At 40.5% G+C, this 19,995-nt stretch overlaps 1 protein-coding gene across 9 annotated transcripts in view; it reads right to left on the bottom strand.

Moving 5' to 3' along the window:
- Window positions 1-19,995, bottom strand: part of DGKI (diacylglycerol kinase iota) — a 502,817-nt gene that overhangs the window by 136,264 nt on the left and 346,558 nt on the right. For all 9 annotated transcript variants that reach the window (XM_070465256.1, XM_070465264.1, XM_070465269.1 and 6 more), the window contains one exon: window positions 965-1,065. In XM_070465256.1, coding sequence (XP_070321357.1) covers window positions 965-1,065 — 101 coding nt within the window. The remainder of the gene's footprint in view (window positions 1-964; window positions 1,066-19,995) is intronic.

Raw genomic sequence — 19,995 nt, 5'->3', positions numbered from 1 at the left:
CATTCCTGCCAGTTTTAACTACCTGCATCTTCTGCACCTTCAGGCAGGTCCACACTTGGGGACAGTCTGAGTTTCAGTTCATAAATCTCTGGTTCTACAAAACATTTCTTTCTCTCTGCTTACATCCCTGTCTGTGCCCTTGGATACTGGCCCTCATCTTCTCAAACTTTACTGCACTTGACTATCAGACCCCACAATTAAGAAGGAACCCAGAACCTTAATATCTAACACATCTATACTCTTAACTGCTTCTGGTCAACATTCCCCAATTACTTCATATATCATATGCAGACAGGGATTTAAAATAGTGACTAGAATGTAACAAATGCTCAATAAATACGAAATGATGAGCAAAGTGAACTAATACTTGGTTATATATTTAAAGAGGCATATGGAAAATACGAGCATTGAGAAGGAATTCATACACTGACTCAATTTAAGATTTCAGAAACACTGGCACCTCATCAATGACTCATTTTACCATGACATTTACAATGCTGTGGATCTTTCTTAGATGTCACATAATCACATAACAGCTAGAAGTGAAGGAAGTGTCTTCACAGGTAACTGTCACACCGGCATGAAGAATGAAGACAGTAATTGGTAACACAGTCTCCAAGAAGAGATGCATGCTGTCTTAAGAATTTCCTAGATGTTACTATATCATATGGTGTCACCAACTTTCTGCTTTTCTCATTTTATGTAAACCTCAGACTAAACTAGTTAATAACTAAGAAATCCTAACATAGCATCAAGGGCAGAACTACTTTCTTCTAATTTCCTTTCCTAGTTCCATGTTCTTCAGCCCATATGGCATCACTTTGGGTTCACATGTTACTATGCTTCCCTTCATTTCTTTAACCATGACTTCCAGACAGAGGTGAATCTATCCATCAAATCAAGGAGGATCAAAAGACTGAAAACAATCTGATCCCATTGCATCCATTAGGCACTTTCAACTTACAGGCTTCCCGGAGTTTCTCTTTGTCGTAGTGGAATCCTTCATAGTCTTGTAAACTGATTTTGTTCACCCGGATCCTCAGACGGTCTGGAACAGACTGGGGACTGCAAAACAAGAACCAGGGGGTCAGACAACAAGGAGAGCACGGAACTGAGAGTCATAAGCCCCTTGCTGGACCAAAGGCAATACTGACTCTTTCTGCTAAGAAAAAAAGAGTCCACACTCAAACCAGAATCATGGGTTCTTGACCAGAATACAGCAATTATCTGGAGAACACCTCTCTGGAAACCTCAAGTTTCTGGAATTTAGGTAATAACATGGGAATGAGCAGAAAATGCTTCTGGAGCCTACTCAGTTTTTTTTTTTTTACTACTAACTTATTAAAAACCCCAATAATACCATGTGTTCAGTTCCACAATAAATTAGATGTAGCTAATGTGAAACGGTGAGAAGTGATGTAGAGCTACAAAGAACTGCTTTAGCAGCTATGCCCAGAATGGCTTGGCTTTGAGAAGAGACAGAAAGACATGAAAAGCTGACCAAGAAGCCAGAAAGTGCAGGACTGAAAAAGAAACGGCTCTGTATACCTCAAACTCCCCGAGCACACTTCTCAAAGCAAAGTGCAAATTAGTGTTGCTTGCAATGATGCCACCGAGCACCCCCAAATGGAGAGAAAGTGTTAAAATATGTACCAAATGCATTCTTCAGGAAGAAACTGAAGTATTTCATTCATTTTAACAGAATTCAATCCACACTGGCTCAGGATAGATAGTGAGCAATTAAAAGGGGGTCATACCAAACATTCTAAAGCATCCTGTTTAGATGCTTTTTACCTGGATTCCTTGGGTGTTATTAACTCAGATTTTCAAACTGGTTTAATCATGGGCATCAGTTGAGTGAAATAATTTGATCTACATCATCACCACTATGGAATAGTACATTTCTTTGATAAATTAGGATGACACAATCCCACTTGTCTTTATGGCTTCTGCTATCTTGTATTATGGGATGAAAGTTTCCACTGACTAAAGCAGAAAGAAGAGCATTAGTCTTCAATTCACTTCAGGAAAGGACGGACAGGAAGGAGAAGAAGAAAAGAAGGAAAATATAGACAGAAAGAAGAGAGGAGGAAGGGGAGGGAGAGGGAAGAAAGAGGAAAAAGCTGGATGGAAGGACAGAGTGATACTTTTAAAATATGGTCAGGATACCTCCACCCCTGCCTCACACACACACCACACACACACAAGCATGCACCCACACATACACAATTTCATTGCAACTCTGAAAGAAGGAGAAAAAATTTCATTCTCTTGTCTAAAAATTCCTTTCAGGGCAAAGTATAATAACTCCCTCCATACAGATTAAACTGACATGAATATTTAAGATGGGATGGGAGACATGATTTGAAGCACATTTGTGAATATGCAGAACAGACCTTTTGTATCACGCATCCCCACGCCACCATTTACAGAGAGGGCGCGAGGTTCAGAAACATGAAGTGAGTTTAAGGTCACAGAGCTACTGAGTGACAGAGCTGGGAGAAGAGTCTTGGACTCTTTACTCATCCCTTTCATGCTCCTTCTATTATACGATGTCAAGGATCCCAAAGATTGACAGCAAAGCCCTAGAGCCTGGATTAGCAGAGTCAGATGATCCCTATGTGGTGCTCAGACTCTTGTTAATGAATAATTGACAGTGGGGTGGTTAACTAAACTGCTGATACAAACAGGAGAATGCAGGACAAATAATACAAACGAGCATCTCCATTTAGAAGAAAGTCTGACTACAACATATTGTTAAGTGAAAAAAAGTCATGGAAACTTACATATGACATAATCTCTTCCATGTGAACTATTGAATTCAGGGTTTTATAGAGAAGGATCTGAATAAAAGGTTCAATAGGCTGTCTGAGATGGTTACCTCTACCTGGTGGGATTTGGGGATTATTTTTTATTCAGTATTATCATTTTTAGAAAAACAATATTAATATAATTATTTTTAAAGTACATTAGTATGTGAATAGATGGTAGTTCAAGGCATGAGTAAAAGGAAGGATTATATCAATGTTAGGTGTTAGTGTTAAGTAGATAGCAAAGAATCAACAGAGTGACCGTACAATGTTCACACCAAATGCTCATTTTGAAATTAAGAGGGGCTGATCTTTTTTTTTTTTTTTTGCTTCATGACATAGCATATAAGATCTTAGTTCCTTGAGCAGGGATCAAACCCATGCCCCAGCAGTGGAAACGCTGAGTCCTAACCACTGGACCATCAGGGAAGTCCTAAGAGGGGCTTGATCTTTTTAATGTCAAGTTCACCTTAACGAACTGCAAAGATTATAGTTAGCAAGTATTCAGCAGATAAGAGGGATGATGGAAGCATAGTATATGGCGGCTCAACATACTCTGTAACAGGAGAAGAGAGAGGGCACAGGTTGAAGAGTTCCATCAGAACGTTTTTTGAGACACTGATATGGGGGCTCTCGTGGCAGTGAGCTCCAGCCCTCTCCAGTGGTCTGAGATGTCGAGTCAAGAGCTGGGCCATCCCAACAGCTGCAGGAGGGGGAAATGGGTTCCAGAGAGGAACTGTGGCGCAGTCCCACAGCCCTCCTCCAGGGGGCTCCCCATGGGCTAACCAGTGGGAACCACCTTTCTCAGAACCCACCAATATCTGCTCTCTGCCCACACACTTCTGCCTCCCAGGTTTTCAACCAAACCCACTGATTCCCACCACACACTACTGTCCCACCAATCTTATAGAACTTTCCAGATCCCAAACGAATTTTCAAATATTATCTCACTTCATCTCCAGAATGGAGACCCCCACTCACCAATGGACATGCTGTTTTTCCCATTTCCTACACGTTCACTCTCCCACTATCATCTCCCATCTTCTCTCAGCACCCACAACACCTCCCACCTTTCCAACAGCGTCAGCCTCTTAACTGGGGTACCCGGCTTAACTCCAGCCTCTGACTAGGGTTCCTGGAGTCTGGGCTGCTATCAAATGGTGCCCCAGATCAGGTCAAAAGTTCAACAGAGGAATGGATAAAGGAGGTGTCATATAGATATATATGACATTACTCAGCTATAAAAAGGAACAAAATGGGGTAATTTGTAAAGACCTAGAAACTATCACACAGAGTGAAATCAGAGAAACAAATATTTTATATTAATACATATATGTAGAATCTGAAAAAATTGGTATAGATGATCTTATTTACAAAGCAGAAATAGAGAGACAGATGTAGAGAATAAATGCATGGATACCAAGTGGGAAAAAGGGTGGGTGGGTGAAATTGAGAGATTGGAATTGACATATATACCGTATTGATACTGTGTATAAAATAGGGCACCAATGAGAACATACTGTATAGCACAGGGAACTCTATCTAATATTCTATGGTGACCTACATGGGAAAGAAATTAAAAAAGAGGGGATATATACACACACACATAAATATATATATATGCATACACATATATACACATGTATAGCTGATTACTTTGTTATACAGTGAAAACTAATATAACATTTTTTCAACCAAGTTGAGATGGGAGACAGCTCAACCAAGTGGTTAAGAGCTCAGACCCCAATTTAGGTTGACTGGCTCAGAAGTCAAGTTCCAGTTACTGGTCAATTGGGAAACTGTTTCAGCTTCCTCTTGGGAAAGGTGGGGATAACAATAGTATTCACCTCACAGGGGTGTTATGAGAATCAGTGGATCAATACAGGTGATGTGCTTAGAAAAATGTCTGGCACATTATAAGTGCATTCTATAAGCTATTATCGGTCTAATGATGATTCTGAAGCTTGTTCTCCCAGGTGAGGTTGTGCCTAATAAACACGAGCGCCTGCTGCTGACAATCACAGATAGGAGACCAGGACATACAGGGGAACTCCCCAGACACTTCTAACATGCTGCCGGGCTTTCTCGGGGGCAAACCGTCTAGCCTGGCTGGTGTCATGACTATCCCAGATCTTCTCGCACTTGGTATTTTACAGGCCAAGTGATAACATGAAAACAAACGACTAGAACACAGGGGGAGAAAAGTGCACAGAGATGAAATGAAAGTCAAGTAGTTCAAATATGTCCTTTGACGTCAAAATATATCGTGTCTCATTAATGGCTGGCCGGAGGTGGAAGAGGACAAAGCTGTTCCTCGGACTCTGGGGAATAGCATTGCCATTAATTTTCTAAAATTAAAGTTTGCCAAGAAAGTTAGTAGAGCATAGAAGAGACTAACAACCTGGTAAAAATAGATTTGCCTCTGTGCCAACATCTGCCTGAAGTTCCTCCAGGACGAAGGTAAGCTCTGTATCAGGGGTTCCAAACCTGACTTCCAAGGAACCCCTCAAGGTCCCCTGCAAAGGACTGAGTAATCATTGAACGTCCTTTAAAATGGGGACCATGGCCTCAGGCTATTGCCTTCTCGCTGATTTTCTCTGAAATATCAAGAATGAGCTCCTTGTGTAGACTGGAAGTTGATGGTCTGAACTTAAGTCACAAATATCCTCATTATGACTTTCTCAACAACCATAATGAGAGTTCCTCTTGCTAAAGTCACCAATAGGGGCCTCCAAGAACTCCAGACCGCACCTTCCCCTCCACTTGCGCACATCCAATACCTTGAGACGCTGGGGAGAGGGATGGGGAGAGGTGGACTGTCATGGAGGCAGCTCCCTGAACACAACTTACATCTCATTCTCATCGCTATCTGCTCTCCTGCAGTTCCTGTCAATAGATTTTTTAAACGGACTCTTCAAAAACTTTCAATCCGTTAGGGTTAAATTCCTCCCGTGTGTCTCCAAGCTTCTTCATCCTCTCAGTCAATTTCCTTACGACACCCTCTCAGGCTGGTAACAGACTCCTCTCATCCCAACCTCCTATGTACAGACACCCCTCATGGACGGAAGGGATGAGCTGGGTGCTTCTGTCCCCACTTCCAGACAACTGACATCATATAATCTCGTCTTCTCATTTGGAACAGGAATCACCTGAGAGTTTTACCACCTAATATTAAGACAATAAAGCACAGTGCATAAAGGAGGACATACAGTCAGAAAAATCTTAGCTCCACTCTGAACTCTGGCAATTAGTACACATCTGACATTGAGAGCTGTGAAGTTACCTTCTCCAAACCATTTTCTGATCTAAAAATGGGCACTGAATGAGGAGCTGTGTGTAAGACAGCACATTCCTGGTAAATAAGTGTTCAACATAATGTTTTGTTACTATTAACAGCATACTAATGCTCCTTCAATTTCCAGAGGCTTTTTTTTCTTTTTAATTTAGTCCTGAATCATAATATCATAGAAGAAACCAGAGTCATAACTCTAAATAGCAATTAGTAGATCTCTAACCTTTGCAGGGTGCAAGTCTGTTGATGCAGGTTGGGAGACAAGATTCACCAGAGTTACAAGCTTATCTGCTGGATGAGAATGCAAGGGGGAACTGTGAATGTTTGCAAGATATTCCACTAAAAGACAGTAAGGATATAAATCCTAATTCACATTCCAAAGGACAGCCTTAAAGCTGTAAAATGATTCTATATTCTGTACCTTGCAATGTCCTGTTTCAACATTTCTTCAATGGTTCATGTGGACATGAAAGAGAAGGGGAAGGAGGAGCAGAAAGAACTCCAGTAGTAGTAACAGTAGTAGCGTGTACGTGCTAAGTTACTCAGTTGCGGTAGCGGTAGTGTTAGTCACTCAGTCGTGTCTGACCGACTCTTTGCAACCCCATGGCCTGTAGCCCACCAGGCTTCTCTGTCCATGAGATTCTCCAGGCAAGAATGCTGGAGTGGGTTGCCATGCCCGCCTGCAGGGGATCTTCCTGATCCAGGGATTGAATGCATGTCACTTGCATCTCCCGCATTGGCAGGCGTGTTCTTTACCACTAGTGCCACCTGGGAAGCAATAGCAGATGAGTTAATTTCTTTCAAGAAAGTAAACGTGAGGTTCTATTCAGTCATAACATAGATAGGACAAAGGATGTTTTAAACTAACTTTAACAGAATCCTGGAGAAGGAAAAGGCAACCCACTCCAGTACTCTTGCCTGGAAAATCCCACGGACGGAGAAGCCTGGTAGGCTACAGTCCACAGGGTCGGAAAGAGTCGGACACGACTGAGCGACTTCACTTTCACTTTAACAGAATCCATTTGAATCGGCTCAGCTCTTGTTTGATGAATGGACTTTGATTAAGATATTAACTTCCAGTGTGAATTCTTGACATGAAAGACTATTTCTTCCTCCCCGTGGCAGCTCCAGCACCAAAAATAGAATCAGTCTCTGTTGTTTACAATAACTGATTTTGAACAGATAAATGAGTGAAATGCAAGCAAGTCAAATCCTTCTGGGACTCTGAACAGCCCTGAGGCTTAAGCACAGTTTGGGATCAGGCCGTCTGTGAGATGCTCTCTCCGGAGTTATGTCTTTGGAGGCCCCAGGTAAAACCTGCTTTGGCTGTCCACGTCCGTCATTGGCTCTCTAGATTTGGAGGTAAATCCATGCGGAGTTATGCTTTCCCACTCCCTCACATCTTACTTCTAGTGGGGTTTACATAAACCAAGAGGGAAGAACACACAAAGAGGATGTCCCCACCAGAAAGGCACGTAAACCACTTCAAGACTGCTTGTTCTTTAAATAATGGTGAACCAGAAGCATTCACTACCACATCCTCTTGTCATCTATCAAGTTGGGCCTTATTTGAATATAATTATACTCAATGGCCTTGCCTTTAGCCACTTCCTAGAATTTGCCTGTTTATCCGAGAACATATCCAAACCATGACTGATAATAACTTATCCAAGTGGGCCTCTGTACATTGAGCAGTAAAACCAAATCAAGTCAAAGCTTCTGAAGAGAGATTTAAAATGGACTTTTGACACCTGCCGAGTTCAGAGAGAGCTCTAATAATTCAGTTGTCTCCCGCCTAAAGTACAGAACAATAAGTCAGGACTGGGAAATAAATTGTGAAAGGGTTTTTGAATTTGGAACCAAGGATAAACCAAAATCACATTAGCAGCAATCATGACTTCCTGCTGTCTGACATGTTTTTCTGGAGAAAGCCCCTTTATAGGTTGTTAATTCTTTTTTGATAGGAGTTGACTAAGTTCTTGGCTCCTTAAGACATCCATTTGTGAGGTGGCTCATATAACATGTCACAGCTTGCAAATTATTTGAGACAGCTAGTCTTCCAGATCCCAACAAGATAATGAAATTAAAGCATTATGGGGTTGGGAGAGATGTTAGATGTCATCTAATTCAATATCTGGTTTAGACAGCTGTAAGCCTTTGTCAGTTCTTCCTAAAGAATATAAACCTCTCTCTCCATGTTTCTGTTTATTGACCTTTCTTATACTATTTGGGTCAGAATTGGATGTTAAGTCACTGAGGTAATCAGCCACTGGCACTAATGGCAAAGATACGTAAACTTTAAGCATGAAAGCTAGACACATATCAGAGAAATCTGTGCTGCCTTCATGGCTAATACATTACAAATAGGCTACAAGTACCAAAGATCAAAGCGCTTTTATGCCACTGGTTGAAACAAAACTTCATTTTAAAATTTCCTTGATAACTTCAAATGCACATTTTCATACTTCCACTGAAACTTTAATACATTTCTAAGCTTCTGAAATTGTAATCAGTGATTATGTAATACAGTAAAATTAGCATTATTAGGTTCCTGGCATTTTAAAGAGAAGAGAACAAACTAGTAGTGGTTTTAGTCTGTGGCTTTGCAAAGCATGTGGACCAGTACAGTGGTTTCATCATTTCTGCTGAAAGGAAAAAGAAACAGGCCAACAGCTTTGATCAGTATTTCAGATTCTCCTCACCACCCACTTGCTTTTGAGGCAGTGATTGCCACAGATGCCAAGGAGCTCTAATTAGGACTCAGTCATCTAATACTGAGATTTTATGTGGAACCACTGCACATAAACTTAACGTTACACCTTCTGGGTACCAGAGACACAGATTTATTTTTTAAGTCATAAATGCTCAAACTCTCCTCTCCACAAGATCACACAGTTTCCTCACTTCCTTCTTTCCCTTTATTCATGCACTTTAAATTCCCTTCTAACCTCTCACCCTAATTTCCCTTCAGCAGCATTTCACTCTGTGGTTAACTCTCTGCTCCTTGAAGCTCTTTGCTCTTGGATTTCAATCGCAAAAACTCTCCTGGTTTCCCAAGTAAATTTCTGCCTGCTCCTTCTTCCTCCTCTAAATGTCTTCCAAATACATATGCTTCTAGGTGTGTGTGTGTTTGTGTGTACGTGCGTTCAGTTGTGTCCAACTCTTTGCAACCCCATGGACTGTAGTCCTCCAGACCCCTCTGTCCACGGAATTTTTCAAGCAAGAATACTGGAGTGGGTTGCCACTTCTTACTCCAGGGGATTTTCCCGACCCAGGGATGGAACCCACATCTCTTGTGCCTCCTGCATTTGCAAGCAGATTCTTTACTGCTAGCGCCACCTATGCTTCCCTATGCATAGGGAAGCCTCCTATGCTTCTCTGTGCTGTCAGACTCTTTGCAACCCCATAGACTGCAGCTCGCCAGGCTCCTCTGTCCATGGGGATTCTCCAGGCAAGAATACTGGAGTGGGTTGCCATGCCTCCTCCAGGGGATCTTCCCAATACAGGGATCGAACCCAGGTCTCCTGCATTGCAGATGGATTCTTTACCAGCTGAGCTCTCTGAAAGTGAAAGTTGCTCAGTTGTGTCCAACTCTTTGTGACTTCATGGACTATCCAGTCCATGGAATTCTTCAGGCCAGAATACTGAAGTGGGTAGCCTTTCCCTTCTCCAGGAGATCTTCCCAACCCAGGGATCGAACCCAGGTCTCCTGCATTGCAGGTGGATTTTTTTTTTTTTTTTTTTTTTTTACCAGCTGAGCTCTCTGAAAGTGAAAGTTGCTCAGTTGTGTCCGATTCTTTGTGACTCCATGGAACTATACAGTCCATGGAATTCTTTAGGCCAGAATACTAGAGTGGGTAGCCTTTCCCATCTCCAGGAGATCTTCCCAACTCAGGGATTGAACCCAGGTTTCCCACATTGCAGGTGGATTCTTTACCAGCTGAGCCACTAGGGAAACTCATGAATACTGGACTGGGTAGCCTGTCCCTTCTCCAGGGGAACTACCCAACCCAGGAGTTGAACCAGGGTCTCCTGCAGTGGAGGCAGATTCTTTACCAGCTGAGCTCTCTACCTTTCCACTGAAACCCTCACAGACCAAGACCAGACCAAGGCTGCTATCTTCCTGTGACTAGACTACCTATGCTCTTGTACCCATTCATGCCCTTATCACACTGCACGCGCAGCAGTTAGTGTGAAATGTCAATGTGGTCATGATATGATGGTTTTGTTACCTTCCCTTATACTCTGTACAAAATAAATAAGCTAAAAGGATATACTGCAGAGCATAGAGAATACAGCCAATAATTTATAATAACTACAAATGGAAAAAAATCTATAAATTTCTGCATCACTACATTGTACACCCAGAGTGAATATAATACTGTAAATCTCAATAAAAAAAGAACAGAATGCCCAGCTCTCTCTATATATCTAACTTTACATCTCCCACAGTGTGTATTAAATATGAGGCTTTCAACACCTAAGTTACTGCTTCTCATCTAGACTCACTAATTTTGCAATGAGAAGCAAGATTTTTCACGGTTAACAGACCATATTATTCATTCCACCGAATCACATGTGATGCATATGATGCATCGTTGTCCAGAATGGGGACCACTCAACAGAATTTGGTCAAAGGAAAAATCAGTTCCCATTACTACATCCAACAAACAGGAAATAATTGCAGTGCTCACGTTTCTCATCATTGCTACGTTCTCCTCATGCATGGAGTTGATTCTCTGGCTGCCTCTGGTTAATACCAGTGGAGAATTTCTACGTGTGATAAGACACCATCTACAGAGTTAAGAACTATGAAAGTGGAAACTCCTTCCCTGATATTTGCTGAACTGGCAACTAGGGATGACAACCTTTGGGGGAAAAAAGTCTTTTAGGAATTTTAGAACTTAAGTTCCCACTTATACTCTTTTTATACTGTTTTATGCTTAAAAATATAGGAATATATGAAGAGGAGAAAACTATCACGATGAAAGGCAAAGAAAACAAATACCGCAGAAAATAAAGAGGGGTTTAGGATGTGGAACACATGTACACCCATGGCTGATTCATGCCAATGTGTGGCAAAAACCACTACAATATTAGCCTCCAATTAAAATAAATTAATTAATTAAAAAAAAAGAGGGATGGAAATCAGAGAGAGAGAGGGAACATACATTTTTGTAGAACTCTATAATTCAAATGGCTGGGATGAAGAACAGCTTGTAACAGGAAGTAAAGAACTCAAGCCATCTCATCATGCCCAGCCAAAAGCATTTGCACTTTATGAAATAATTTCATGTAATGAAGGTCTTGTATTTAAAAGTAACTAAAGATTCTATCATAAAATGCTAATTTGAGCTACTTTGAGTACCCTAGCCTTCAAAAGCATAGAGAATTATTTAGCTCTTCTGATTGTAGAGGACCAATAATCACTATCTCCAGTAAAGTAAGGAATCACTGGCTTGAACCAATGAGATTGAGATATACTAAGACAATGTTACTCCCAGGTCATTTAAATGGCTTCAGATCTCATGTGCTCCAACAGAAAGAATTTTTCTTTTTACTTTGGGTTTCAATGTTGATATAGCAAACAAAGAAAAGCTTATACATATCTGCTATTTAAATGGCAAAAATCTTCCCTTGGGTTTGTAATCACTAACTGTTGTTAATATCCTGCTCTTATTTGCAACTGATGAGAATGCAGGCTTTCTTTCCAGGAAAGGAATGTGGAGTAAGGAAGGGGAGTTGAGTAGTTCAAAAAGTATCATTTCACAGAAGAAAACATTTCTGGCCTTTCACAAATATCCTGAAAGATACTGAAAGTAGGCTTAAAACCTAACATATTTGGCCATCCTCTAGTAACTAAGCACTCTGATGATTCAAGTGGAGGTATCTGAGTGGGTGTCTGTGTAACATCAAAACAACTTTTTACCAAAATGAAAAAATCCTAGCATATTTATAATATTTATAATTTAAATATTTTATATTTAATATTTCACATTTAATTCACCTAAAAACTATAGAAAAAGAACAAGAATTTAAAACTGTTTAAAAGAAAAAAAAAAGCAACGGCCAAAAATGCATAAAGCAAAAACGGAGTGAAAATAAACATAACCATCTATTGTGATAGAGAAATGTAACTTTAATTAATTTGGGAAAGGGCTGACTGCATGATTTACAAGATGTGTTCTTACTGAAAAGTTATCATGCGAACTGTGTGGAAGGAGCTCTGCGTCCCTCGGAAACAGGTTCAGTAAGGAGAGGATTCCATGTTTTGTTTCATATCAAGAAAATAAAAAGCATTGGCCTTACAATAAATGGCATTGCCTAAGAAACACTTCCTTAAATGGTTTTAGCCTTCTACAGAAAACATCCAAGACATACATTTTCTTAAAATCTGGATATCAGAGAAAGGATGCTTGCAAAGTCATTTTTTTTTTTTCTTAGTAGGTAGTATTTCACTGTGCTATGTTTTGACTCATTTTTCCCCCAGGTCGACTGTGGCTTCCCAAAGTCTGGAATACTCACTCAGCGGGGCTGCACTGGGCTCGGGAGAGAAACATGGCTTCATAACCCTCCTATCCATCAAGCTACAGCTGGTGGAAAGCTAAGCCCCCCACTTGTTACACAGATGGGTCCCCATTCCCCCATGTGTCCTTGTCAGAAATTCAAGAAGAAAGAATCAAAATATCCTTAAAATTCGACTCTGCCACCCAGCAAATTGAGCCAACGAGGGAGAAACTTTTCACCACCTTTCTCTAATTTCTGATCCAGCAACTAAAGAAATTTTTTTCTTGGAATCATTCTTCCTGATGGCATAAGAACAGACAGACTCAAGACATATTGCTAGAACAGAACTTGAAAAGGTCATAGAACAATTCTGTGACTACCACAATCACTCATCAATACAGATAATTTTTGTAAAGTCTGACAGTAAACTTGGGGAGAAAAAAGTTCCTTGAGATAAACTTTTAGTGTTAGACAAAGTACTTGTATGATGATGATGAAAATGAAAATAACAGATACCAGTACTAAAAGAGAATAAGGAAAGAGAGGGGAGAAGGTTTCTGTTGAGAAATAATTGGGGTACTTTTCCTGGTCCAGTTTATTCTGTCCTCTCACTTATCACATTAAAGTACTGGGTAAGCCAGCTTTTTGGCCAAAAAGTTCATTTGGACTTTTCTGTAAGATGTCATGGAAAAAACCCAAATGAACTTTTGGACCAACCCAACAGATGAAGCCTTTACTAAAGGTAGTATTCTAACATACTCATAAACCAAGAAACTTTCCTCAAGGAAATGTGTAATTGTTTTATTTCACCTAGGTAACAAAACACCATTTGACCAAAAGACTTATTTATGCCCCAATAACAGGATATAAGTCACCTGAAAGCAGCAGAGCCTAAATGATTAAAGAAAAATAAAATAATTATAGTTTTCTGTAATATAAAGCTGAAAAGTCTTGCCCTTTTTGTTCCATTTGTAATTCTTCTAACTCCACATTCATTTTAATCAAATATCTTAGCTGCAAATTTTGAAACATGCTGAATTCTTTTTAGAATTCCATTTTCTGACACAAAATGTGATGGTAAGTTCTGGGGATTAATTAAATCTAGCATCAAGAAGTATTTTCTTTTTATGTCTTTTAAAATATACCCTCTTTTCATTTCATATAAGCATTTCAGGGTATTATGACAGATGAGAAAAACTCAATTGCATTGGTATAGTTCAACTGAAACTCTCACAAATGAAATGCATATTGCATTTCATTATCACTTCAGCAAAGCAACCTGAAATAAATACTCTCTTGCAACACTCAAAACAAACATCCAGATTTCTTTGTTATTGATACGTTCTTCATATTTCATGGCAAAATATAGTTATCACTGCAGTACTGGAGTAAAAACTGAGATGTTTCTCTTTTTTCTCTGAATGCAGCAATTTTATGACTAACTTCACAGTTGTAATGGTATATCTAAAGATATAACTATTTTCTAAAAGTATTTAACTTTATTTTTATTATAATAATGCCTTAGGAACTCAGATCTGAGCAAAAATTTAAAGTTCATATTGTGCTGTGCTCAGTTGTCTCTGATTCTTTGCAACCCTATGGACTGTAAACCACTAGCCTCCTCTGTTGGTGGGATTCTCCAGGCAAGCATGTTGGAGTGGGTTGCTATTTCAACTTCTCCAGAGGATCTTCCCTGAACCTGCATCTTCTGCATTGGCAGGCAAATTCTTTACCACTGTGACATCTGAAAGTGAAAGTCACTCAGTTGTGTCTGACTCTTTGTGAAACCCCATGGACTATACAGTCCATGGAATTCTCCAGGCCAGAATACTGGAGTGGGTAGCCTTTCCCTTCTCCAGGGGATCTTCCCAACCCAGGGATCGAAGCCAGGTCTCCCACATTGCAGGCCGATACTGTGCCATCTAGAAAGCCCCAAATGCTGGGGATGTTGGGAGAAATCACAGGTGTGCTAAATTTCAATGGGTGTTTCTCCTCTTGTAGAAATTATGCCAGAAGCTCTTCAAAAAGCTTATTTGAGGGGAGAGTGCTTCATGGCTTGTGGGAATCATTCATATTGTAAGCCATTTTAATTTACAAAAAATAAATTTTGGCCTAGAGAGGTCACTGACCTTATCAAACTGGAAGCTGCCCTGGTGACTTGGACGGTAAAGAAACTGCCTGCAATGCCACATACCCAGGTTTGATCCCTGGGTCGGGAAGATCCCTTGGAGAAGGGAATGACAACCCACTCTAATACTCTTGCCTGGAAAATCCCAGTTAATTAATACTTAGAATATGCTATAAATAAAACAGCAATGTCCTTTAGCCTCTTAGACAGTTTAATAAAAAAAAGATTTAAAAGAATTAAGTGATCAATATATGTAAAATACACAAAGTTCAGCTTTCATGTAGTTGGTGACAGAAAAACAATCCTAAAATTTATTCAGATTTTTCTAGTACAGTGTTACGGGCTATATTGTGTACCCCAAAAATCACACATTGAAGTCCCAACCCTACTACTGAAAAAAGTGACTGTATTTGAAGATAAAGTCTTCAAAGATGAACTGAGTTAAAATGAGGTCATATGAGTGAACCCTAATTCAATCTGACTGGTGTCCTTATAAGAAGAAGAGATTAGGAGATGGACAGACAGGGAGGAAACAGTGTGAAGATCCAGGGAGAAGATGGCTATCTATAAGCCAAAGAGAGGCCTCAGAAGCAAATAGTCTTTCCAGCATCTCGATGTCAGACTTCCAGCTTCCAGGTCTACAAGGAAATAAGTTTCTGTTTAAGCCTCTGTATCTGGGTACTCTGTTATTGCAGCCCTAGTAAAGTAATACAGATGCCTATTGAAAAGATGCACTAGGAAAAATAACACACTTAGTTTTAATCCTAAAATTATGGCTGATAAAACAATACATAATAGAAGAATGAGAGAAGTCTAATTATTCGCTTTCCAAAACTCCAACATGAACTGGAAATTTCTCCTGGCTTAATGTCACTGTTGGGATGATCAGACCTTAATTTCTGCTTCTTTTCCTCAAAGTCAGAGTATGCGGAATCTTTAAAAAGTCATTGTTGTGTTTATTGGACTAATGTTACCTCTAACCTCAGGCCTTTTCATTTTTAATTTTCTAAAATTTACTTTGATTAAACAAACACAACTCATGAATTTTCCTCCCCAACAGACTGTGCCCAAACCTTCCTGAGGGTTTCCCAGATGGCTCAGTGATAAAGAATTCATCTGACAAGGCAGGAGACACCGATTCCATCCCGGGGTTAGGAAGATCCCCTGGAGTAGGGAATGGAACCGGCTCCAGTATCCTTGCCTGGAAAATTCCATGGACAGAGGAGCCTGGCAGGCTACAGTCCATGGGGTCACAAAGGGTCAGGCATGACTGAAAACCTTCCTCTTTACCTTGAAGCTCACTGGGCCCCATGCCTTGCCCCTTGTACAAACACCTGAGTTAAGGATCAGCTTCACTTTTTTTGTCGTTGCTGTTTTTCTTCTTTTGAAGTGACCTTTTATTATACAAGAAGTGCTGACTTGCAAGACTGTTTCTACACCTACGCAGCCATGAATAATTCATCTGTAAATTTTAAAAGCAATGAGATATAGCTTTAAATGTTGAGGGAGTCCTAATACCCCTTTACGTAATTATAGCAGATGCTGGAGCCACGATCACCTTTGCCGAGAGAACACAGGCACCACCCGTCCCCTGAGGATGTGAGCAGGACCCGCCCCTACAAGTCTCTTTCGCAGACCCAACACCATTACAAACAAGCCTAAAAGACTCCCCACCTTCTTTAGCTGTGCGAGAATTTATTTTTAACTGGGGTTTGTCATTCTGACATTTTTCATACAATAACACAAACTTCAAATCTGCAATCCTAGAGATTCACACATTTGAAACACTCGAAATTGAATTCTAACATGTTATCCCTGAGGTTTTCTTAAAAGGGGGAGTTTACATAGGATGATTTGGTTAAAACTCAGAAGTTACATATATAAAAATACACACACACAAGAAAATGACCAGAAGTTATATCAACAGCACAATTTAGTGCCTTAAACGTCACCCTCAAACAGCCCTGGATGTTACCTTTTATGACTTATGCCACCTGATCTTGGGCAAGTTTCCCAGCATTTCTTATTCTCGGTCTTCTCATCTATCGGGTGGGAATGATAGCAATTGTTGCCACAAACAGTTATCAGGATGTTAGATTTGATCACAAATATCAGGCCCATATTATCTCTCTGGCTAAATGAAAAAACCCACGCAGGTTCTTGCTGAGAGCAAGTTGAAAGTGTAGCCAGATGGTACACAGCCTGGCCTCCTGATTGGTACTAAGGATAAAGAATGACCCTGTCCCCATCCCAAGGCATGTCTCACATACTTCATGTCTTAGATCCCTTTGGGGCAGATCTTCATAGAGTCTAGGGTCATGCCCTGAACTTTCACATGACAGAACTTTAGAGCTGATAAGAATCCCAGGGACCAACTGCATTTCTTTTTAATATCTGAAAAACCGAAATGCAAAAAGTATACTATAGGGTACTATCAGGTCAATGTCACAGGGACAAGAGCAGGGCTCACATATTCACTCAAAACAGAGGCCGTCTTTCTGGGGCTTGGGTCTACAGAATGAGGAAGACCCCGCAGTTAGAGACCTGGGTGAGCTCCTGCCGCCCCCTGGTCTTTAAGTCACTAAAGGCCCCTGCCCCTGCTACCTGGGTGAGGACAGAAGTGCAGGTGGGGTGAAGAGCTGCAGGGGGGAAAGAAACCAGTGAGCTGATGTGCAGCCTGGATTCAAGCGAGGAAAGTGGAATGAGATGAATCCCACGGAGTTCTCCTTCTCTCTGGTGTATCGATCTTACGGAACCAGCAGAGAGGGGTGGCAGAGGAAAAAACGAAAGCACGACAGTTTGACATAATTGAAGGTCTAGGAACTGTGGACAGCGGGGAGTGAAACCACTAGGAATTCAGAAGACGTGGGGGTGGAAGCGAGAGAAAGGAGGGAGCAGAAAAGACCAGGGAAGCTTAGCAGCTTCCTCTGCTCAGAGGATCAGAGCACAAATAGCTTTATCTTCAGAAAGCCTGAAGCTAACTCTCTCTTTTATGGAATACAGTTGCTTTAGGACATCGTGTTAGTTTCTGTTGTCCAGCAAAGTGAATCAGCTATATGTATACACACATCCCCTCTTTCTTAGATTTCCTTCCCATTTAGCTGGCCACAGAGAATTGAGTAGAGTTCCCTGTGCAATTCAGCAGGCCCTCACTGGTTATCTGTTTTATACACGGTGGTGTATATAGGTCAATCCCAATCTCCCAATTTCATTCCCTCCCGCTTTTCCCCCTTGATAACCATAAATTTGGTCCCTATGTCTGTGAGTCCATTTCTACTTTGCAAATAGCCTAACTATTATGCTTTGCCATTTGATTCTGAAGTAGAACTGAAAGAAATGTCACTTGCTCAACCAGCAGATTCAACAATTCTCTCCTGTTCTTTTAAATTTCATTTTTTTCCTTTTGGTTTTATAGCTGCATTCACTAGGGGAGGGCGGGAGTGGAGTGTGTGCTTACCCATCTTACTCAGAACCAGAATTCTCTCCTGCCTTTTTTTTTTTTGGCCACGCCACAGGGCACAGAGGATCTTAGTTCCCCTGATCAAGGGTGGAACCCGAGGCTCTGGCAGTGAAAGCACTGAATCCTAACCACTGAACCACAGGGAATTTCCTCTGCTGCCTTTTAAAGCAGAGACATTTTTACAAATGGCTATTTTTTTTCCCCTTTACAGACATGTGCTCATTGAAATCAGTCAAAAATTAAAATCAATTTTAAAAATGATATGTAAACCTCCTACTCAGAGATAATCATACAATAATAACACAAGCATTAACAACAAATACATTCACAATTTTGTGCATACCTAGGCCTTTTTAGTACTGTCACAATTGGTTTTTGGGTCCAGAAATTATGACCCCAAAATAATAATCCACGGACTAAAATATGGGCAGATTCCTGCCCCAGGCATGAAGCCCTCTTCTGTAGGTTTAACAGGCCCAGGAGTGCTATTCACCCTGAGGTTCCATGAAGGTGGTGTGTTCACCAATAAGCTTAATTCATTCCAAGGCAAATCATGTCTGATGGGTCTTCTTGGCTACTTTAGAGGTAAACCTCATGGTTTCCAAAGGCATGCATGTAAATTTCTATGTTGACAAGGCTCTTCCTACTCCCTGAGAGAGTCCAGGGTGTGGAAGAGTGAAGTTTACTGAAAGAAGAAAGGAAAAGAGAAAGGGTTTTGGAAAAAGCATACTGAATCTTATTTTCTAATTAAAGGGCCAGTACTGAATAAACAAAATAAATAGGCTTTTCATAGCATATTGCACAATTCAAGAAAATGCCGAAACAAAAGGTTTTATGTGACTAGTTGGAGACAAAGTGACCAAATTTTTAGAAAGCATTTCAAAGAATTTTCTAGTTTACTTCCTTGGCCAGAGGCATGCAAATATTAAACCACCTGTGACCAATTTATATTTTTTCCAATCATGAAGATTAAAGATTCCTGGTTCTCTCTTGGCTATTTCTCAAAAAATAAATTATTAAACTCAACTCAAAAGAAAAAGATAGACACATCAAAAATATTTCTCTTTCTCTTAGTAAAACTCCCTTTCTTCCTAGAACAAAAAATCAATTTGCTTTCATCCTTTACCAAGAAGCCATCACTTAATTGGAAGCAAGTTTAGAATGTAGAGTCATAGTCAGGTTGTGGTCAAAGGTAATAATTCATACTTTTTTCAAGGACCTGTGTCTAACTCTGCCTTCCCCAAGATAACAAGCAAATCCATGCAATTTAGCATCGGGTAGCATCTTGTTTATGTTTAAATTTTGACTGTTGTGCAAGATTGCCTATTACAATTAACATTGATTGGTTGCAGATGAAAACACACCGGTTTCTCTGCAGAGCTTAGCTATGGCACCCTCTGAGTTACTGTATCAGGTAAAAAGAGGATACAGTGTGAAAACTCTCTGCTTTAAAAGACAGCAGATGGACTTTCCTGGTGGTCCAGTGGTTGGGAATATGCCTTGGGATTCAGGGAACACGGGTTCAATCCCTGGCTGGGGAAGTAAGATCCCACATGTCATAGTGTAACTAAGTCCGTGTATCACAACTACTGAAGCTCAAGTGCCACAACTAGAGAGCCTGCACCCAGAAACAAAGGATCCTGCAAGACACAGAGATGATCCCCCTTCTTGTGCAGTGACTAAGACCCAAAGCAGCCAAAAAAAAAAAAAAGAAGCAAGAGCAGAGAAGTTCTGGTTCTGGGTGAGGAAGGTAAGCACCCACCATTCTTTTCCCCCAATGAATGCAGCCACAAAAACT

This window comes from Odocoileus virginianus, chromosome 1, assembly GCF_023699985.2.
Source record: "Odocoileus virginianus isolate 20LAN1187 ecotype Illinois chromosome 1, Ovbor_1.2, whole genome shotgun sequence".
NCBI lineage: Eukaryota > Metazoa > Chordata > Mammalia > Artiodactyla > Cervidae > Odocoileus > Odocoileus virginianus.
This window is presented reverse-complemented; position numbering and strand designations above follow the sequence as displayed.